We start from the raw sequence: 7,151 nt of genomic DNA, 5'->3' as shown, positions 1-7,151 counted from the left end.
CCCGGCAATGGAAGGGAAGAGCTGCTTTTATTTGCATCCACAAGCGTTTCTACAAAGTTACAAGCGAGATACAACGTGTTTCATACCCTCTCTTTTAATAAAACTGAAATAAAACAGTGGAATGGCCCCTCGGCCTCCGAACCCTCAACCCTCCCAGCGCTGAAAGGCGATTTATTATTGATCCCAGTTTACAAGAGAAATAATTCATCCCAGGGAAGAGCAGGGAATGCCAAGAAAGGAACAAAAAACCTACTAAATGGGTGGATTATTATTATTATTATTGTTTTCAATCAGTGGTCCAACATAACCCTGCAGATTGCTGGCTTCAAATTGCCATCAGCTCCACCCAAGTCTGGCTAAACACAAGAAAAATGGGAGTTTGCAAACATCTGAATGTACAGAAAACATCCACAAAGGCAAAAAAATCCAACCCCTTGCCGCGAGGAATTTAAATTGTAGAATAAAGTGATGTACAGGCTAAATTTCCCCCCTTCTTTCCCACCCTGCTTATGAAAAACAAATACGCCGAGCGTCTGCATTCAACAATTCTTCAACATTACAGGGAAATATTATCGCGATCTAAGCCTGACACAGAAATAACTCAACAATTACTACGATGGGAATGTTTATGCAAAATACTTTCTGTATGGATGTATCTAATTCGTATTAGTTGTTAACAGCTTTTGTAGGCGACTGCAGCCTTTGTCACAGTGACCATCGCTGTCCTGCTGGTCCTTTTTCATACAAAACCCCCTATTAAAACCACACGATGTGCCCCGATTTTAGCACAGACACGAGAGACGGCTGCTGCCGACTGTGGAGCACGCATTATAAATCTAAAGTCACTTAACATTCGGTACCCATTAGAAATTACTGATGATTTGTAAAGAAAAAGTGGCTGACAGTGAAATAATTAATGACTTGGCTGACGGTGGTTCATGTGTTTACAGATTAGGATTTTTGCATGAAATATGAGGAGGAAACGAGTCAAAGTCCTTTTGCAAGGAAAACATCTGTGACCTTAATGTTTCTATATGGCTTCTGGAATAAACAGGAGTTATTTTACCCTAGTGACGCTGGCCCAGCTACTCCACAACATTCCTTATTTATTTGCCTTTTCCTCTAGTGTCAATTTATAGATTTATAGCGTATTTCGATAGCGTTAAATAGACCTTGCACAGACTGTTGGAGTTAAAGGCCAACAAGCATTATGCTCTCAGGACTTTGTTGTTTCTTCCCGTGTTTCTATGTGTCAATCCCGCAGACCTTATTGTAGTTATCATTAATCTTTCCTGTATTGTATTACATTTATTCGGAAATAGTTTGAAACACCAGGCCACATTTTTAAGGTGCCTTAAACTGAACTCTAAAGTGAGGTCTCGATCTCTAAAGCCTAATTGATTAGGTCAATGCTATTATTCATTTCCAAGCTTTTCTATGCACGGCCTTTAAATCGCGCACGCAAATAACGCATATGAGCAAGTTTGTGCACAGACCGTGGTTTGATATGGACGATCACACGCTGGCTACGAACGCAACAGGTCTCATTTCAACAGCTGCTTTTCAAACGTGGTTCTGCCCTCCAAAATCTAAGAACGATTGGCGATTTCTAATACATCTGTACTAGAAATTCTGCGCAATGATGACGATGTTTTGCAATGATTACGATATTTCACAATGATTGCAATTTAAGATACAGTTTATGCACCTAAAAAGGCTTACAGAACTAGGCGACTGTAACTCCAGTCAGTAAGAAAGGGAATGGCAGGACTCTTAATAGTCTGTATTAAGTAGCTGTAAGTGAATATACTTTATGGTGGGAAGTCAAACAGAAAGATGCTGCCTAATGGTTATTGTAAACATTCTCATCTTTCCCTTCCATAAACTAAAACTAAATAAAACAGCCATAAAGTGCTCTGGAAGGCTAAATAACCCCGAAGTGCAGAGTGGGACTGAGAAACCTGCTCCCATATTTTCCCCATCTTAAATATAGCTATAAGAGAAAAAAAAAATCAGCAGACTTGCTTGTCTTTAGTATCTGTCAAAATTTTAAAATAATTAAGTGATGAGTTTGCAGAGTTCGCATAGAGTGTGGCTTTCGAGCAACCTACTAAATTAACTACTTGGTTCTACTGCAAGTTTTATTTATTTCCTGTATGCCGCATGCAAATACTAAAAGCATCCTCAAATAGCAATTATGTACCAGCCGCCTAAGGATCATAGCAGTACTTGTCAAACCCATGCATTTCAAACTCACGAGCTACTCCCCTGCTAAAACACCCAGGAACAGTTGTTAAAATAACTTTGTAGTTGGCAGTAAGTTGCTTTTGAAGCATTCAGTGGTCACGCTTTCAGACTTTTTCTATAACCACAAAAGGCAGCAAATGTTAAGTGAAAAGATGAGGTTCCCCAGCAGTAACGTGGTTTTAAACAGTGAGGGCTTTAACCAAAACCAAACCTGCCACCTCTCCGTCAGGAAGGGATTGGTGCTAAGACTGCAAGAGCTGGTAATACCCCAACAAAGCCCGTTTACTATAACCCAATAAGGATTCACAATTAAAGGGGTTACTGGAGTAAATAAACCCTGCAGGGCTGGGCTGAAAAGCGCTTCTTACTCTTCGGACTTTTGCTGTGCGTAACGATCTTCTCCGTTTTCTTCCGTCAGAACAGCTTTTACATCTGTGCTTCTTATTTCCGTGTGCGAAGATGATTCCCGTTCCGGCTGCCCTGCACCCTCCCCAGCCTGCGGATCTCGCGGGACCCCTGCGGCGCTCTCCTCGCCCCGCTCCAGCACCCGACAAACCGGCACGTCCCACAGTCCCACTCTTGGGTTTTCTGTATCCAAAACGGGCACTTGCATCGCGCCTGCGTTTCCAGCAGGATCACGCAGAAAGCTCTCAGTCCCCACCTCCGCCAGCACAGCGTGGCTACCGCCCGCTCCTCTTCCCTCCCCGGCTAATCTTTCGCCCGCAGACCCATTTTCGGTGTGCTCCTCTGGCTGCGACCGATCATTTGTGCAGCTTTCCACACCTGCGTAGCAAACGCTCTGCTTGACTTGCACCCCTGCTGTATCGGAGTTTTCCACCTGAGCTTGTGCTGCATCGCAGGCCCCCTCGGACTCATTCACTAAATCCACACCATCCGTTCCCAAACAAGACGGAGATGGTTGGTCCTCCTTGAACTCCACGCATTCCGCTGCACCCGCATTCACCAGCGTCTGGCTCACCTCAATTCCTGCCACAGCCATTCTGCTCGTCTCATCGTCCCCTTTATAGTGCTCCTGCAACTTCAGTATCTCACCTTCACAAATCTCCTTTATGTTCTCAGCTGGAGTATCCGCTGGTATCTCAACAGTTACTGTCAGCAAACTCCTTATCTCATTCACATCATCAGGGGATTTACAGCTCTCTTCTTCTGACTTGCTTTCTTTTTCAGGATTAGCCTCAAACCCTCCTTTCCCTGTGTTTTCATCCTGGGAAATAACCCTTGTCTCAGTACTCGCTTCTTGGTCGTTGCTTTCTTTTTTACTATCCTCCTCAAACTCTCTTCCTACCGCATTTTCACTCTGAGATAATCTTTCCATGGTTTCTTCTTCTACCTTGACTTTCTTTTCAGCATTCCCTACAATCCCTGCTTCTGCTGCATTATTATGTGGGGAAGTCGGCTCTATCTCAGAACCTTCTTCCTGTGCTTTGCTTTCGTTTTCAGCGCCACAGAAAAACGCAGCATCCGTTGCCGTTCGACTCTCCGAAGTGACCTTCTCCTCCACTTCTTCATGTACCTGAAGTTCTTGTTTAGAGCCGGCTCTAAAATCTTGCACTGCAGCTTCAGGCCCAAAAGCTACGTTTTCCTCCACAACTTCTTGTGTCTTGAGTTCTTTCTCAGCGCTCACTACACCCTCTGCCTTCCCCGTGTCTGCGCTCTCCAATGTACTCTTTTTGTCTTGTTTTGGGAGGGCAGCTGAACGGGACTCCTGTTTTCCACCAGCGTCTGTAACAACCGCTTCTTCCCTTTCGCTCGCCTGATCACGGGCTGCACCAACAGAACCGACCGCCTCTTTGTCGGATGATTTCCTATCATCAGCATCCTTCTCCCAAGAAATCTTTCCTGTCACGACGAGCGTTTCGTCACCCTGCGTGTCAGTGTCCGACACCTCGGCTCGGGCGCTGGACGGTTTCTTGGCGGGAGTGGTTTGTGCCGATCCCGAAGGTGTTTTCAGGTCTGTTAAGCTGGACACGCTTTCACAGGGCAAATTCAAGTTGTCTTCAAAGAGGTTGTGCTTCTTCATGATGGCAGCTTCTTTTATCACTAAATAGAACAGAAAGATTAAACTGGTTTGGAAAGACTGACAGAGATACAGAGTTTTCCTGAGTTCCTAATGTACATTTTGATATTACAGCAGCAAATTTCATTTTCAACTTGCTTCCAGTCTGCATTTCTTTTCTGCGGGTGAGGATTTTATCTCTTTTGAATAATGGAACTTCAATATTGACCTAAGCGTTGCTGTATTAGAAAACTACCCAAGGACCCACAACAGACAAAAGTAGTTTCAATGTGGAAGTATTTACATTGAATATAAGAATAAAAGTGTGCTCATTAATTATTTTGTTGATATTTTTGAACAGGAGTGTCAAATAGGGTCTGTTAAAAGTTACTGTGCAATACATATGATTGTCTTCTGTATGGGATATAGACAGACCGATCCAGAGAGATACAAGTCTTTTATCTATCTATATACACCATCAAGAATAGTTTGGTTTTCTGACACAAAAGCAGAGAGATCTGCAGGGAGTACCGCACTGGCATCAGTGATGTACTGCAAACTGCATCCAGCAGCCCATTTCATTCTTTGGTAATTCATTTTTGTTACCATTAGATATCACCAAGTCTTTGCAAATAAGAGCATCCTTTCACTCCTTGGCCCACAGAATCAAGATAAAATGAAGCAGGCGTAATTACATTTTGTTGCAAATGCGCCGAGCTTTGAGTTTGCCAAGTTTAGTGAAGCTGCCCCATAAGTGAGATTTTAGGGCTTGCCACACATCTCTAGTGACCTTCCCAGGGCTCCGGGAAGCTCTGAAGCAAGAGCTCATGGGCCAACAGCTGAAATGTTGTTACTGTCACCTCAAGAATGTTCTCACCTTTCAGGGTTTCCTCCAGCAGTGTCTGATATAAAATCTCTTCATACACATTCTCTACTTGGATCACGCTAGTGTAGTCAGCAAATATATACTGCTCGTATTTCTGCAGCTCCTGTGCAGACAGAGAAGAAAGGAATGGACATGTGAAAATGAGAGATGCCATCCAGCGGGTCTTGCAATGCCCCTTGCTGGCTCTACAACTATTTGGACTACAACTAAACGAACTACGTACGTTTGCCATTAATTATGCACTTATCAAACAGTATCCTTGCACTTGGAGATGCCATCCAGCAGGTCTTGATATGCCCCTTGCTGGCTCTACAACTATTTGGACTACAACTAAACGAACTACGTACGTTTGCCATTAATTATACACTTATCAAACAGTATCCTTGCACTTGGAGATGCCATCCAGCAGGTCTTGATATGTCCCTTGCTGGCTCTTCAACTGTTTGGACTACGACTAAACGAACTACGTACGTTTGCCATTAATTATACACTTATCAAACAGTATCCTTGCACTTGGAGATGCCATCCAGCAGGTCTTGCAATGCCCCTTGCTGGCTCTTCAACTGTTTGGACTACGACTAAACAAACTACGTACGTTTGCCATTAATTATGCACTTATCAAACAGTATCCTTGCACTACAGGTCATTGTCATCTGCATATAATAAACCATTCCAAAATAACAGCTGATGAGGAAATGCCTCATTGTTTGCCCAAGGAGGCAAACCCATGGCAAGCAGGGGAGAGACAGGGCTAGGTTTTGTTTGTCTAATAGGTGTGGAACATTTTCACCTTACTGATTTACATGCAACAGGCTGTGTAGACAACAACTGAGTCATTATCACTAAGCAGCTGCTTGGTGGCCTATAAAGAGCAAATTAAGTGACCTCTGCCCACTTATAGAAGACGTGCCTACACGCAAACATCAGGATGCTTTCAAGCAAAAGGTCAAGACTTGACCGAGCACGTCAGCCATGTCGCACATTCGCTTCTCGAGCTGGCTGCTCGTTTCTGCAGAGGCACAAACGCAAAAGGCAGGTGGGAAATCCAACCAAAAAGGCTTGCGGGAAGTTTGCGCCACCGCTGCTTCCTCCAGCCGCCGGAGACACAGGCTGGGAACATGTATTCAAGGTGACAAAATGCTTGTCCTCGTGCGTAGGCACCACGTCTTGAAGGTGCTGCTGACACTCTACAAGAGACTATTATTTTGGGCATTGTAAAGAAAGTAGAGTGACATACAGAAGAGAGTAATTTTAAATATATTTTTGAAAGCTGTAGGTTTGAATAGTCCATACTCAAAGACTCCCAAGCGTAACTTGGGAAAAGACTTGGTTTTAAACTTGGTTTTGCAACCGAAACAAGCTGGAGAGCATCAGCAAGAGCAGCACACCACGAGCAAGAATTTACTGCCTCCTGGAACTGATGAACTTGAAGCAAAAGTGCAGAGAGGCCGGGATGGTGTAGCGCAGCCATCTCTCAGCAGGTACAGTGAAAATGCAAGAGGATACGCATGGGCTTCGAGAAGGGTACAGACTATTTTGAGGCCAGGTGAACAGCATTCCAGACGGTCCCTGATGTAGCCAGACCGGTAACATCTTCACGAAACACTGGTGGCCACTTTTGCTGAGTACAAACCCACCCATATGACGAAGGGTAACAGAGAACGTCTCTGTGGGTTTGTTTCCTGATTGTTGACACAATTAATTCCATTTTAAATGACTGAAAGTAGCATCTAGCTTTGAAGGAGGTTGTCAGCAGAGGTTTTGGGGTTCTGCTGGAAAGTGTCCTCTCTCACAGACCGAATTCCACCCCCTTTTTCTTTTTCTAATCACAGAAACCTACTGGTTTGCACGTTGAAGCCAGCGTCTTCTGCATTGTGGGCAAAGTAATTTGCACCAGCGCTTCTTGAAATATCTTCTTCCGGATAGTGCTGCTGTCATAATCATATTGCTGTCGAAACAGACAAAAAGAGAAACAAGCCCAAACGTGTTTGGGGTTATTAA

At 44.1% G+C, this 7,151-nt stretch overlaps 1 protein-coding gene across 1 annotated transcript in view; it reads right to left on the bottom strand.

Moving 5' to 3' along the window:
- Positions 1-2,611: 2,611 nt before the first annotated feature.
- Positions 2,612-7,151, bottom strand: part of NIBAN1 (niban apoptosis regulator 1) — a gene marked incomplete at both ends in the record, with an annotated part of 57,758 nt that continues 53,218 nt past the window's right edge. The window contains 3 exons of the mRNA XM_080348928.1: positions 2,612-4,308; positions 5,142-5,253; positions 6,991-7,098. Coding sequence (XP_080205054.1) covers positions 2,612-4,308; positions 5,142-5,253; positions 6,991-7,098 — 1,917 coding nt within the window. The remainder of the gene's footprint in view (positions 4,309-5,141; positions 5,254-6,990; positions 7,099-7,151) is intronic.

This window comes from Nesoenas mayeri (genome assembly GCF_963082525.1).
Source record: "Nesoenas mayeri genome assembly, chromosome: 8".
In the NCBI taxonomy this organism is placed as follows: Eukaryota; Metazoa; Chordata; class Aves; order Columbiformes; family Columbidae; genus Nesoenas; species Nesoenas mayeri.
This window is presented reverse-complemented; position numbering and strand designations above follow the sequence as displayed.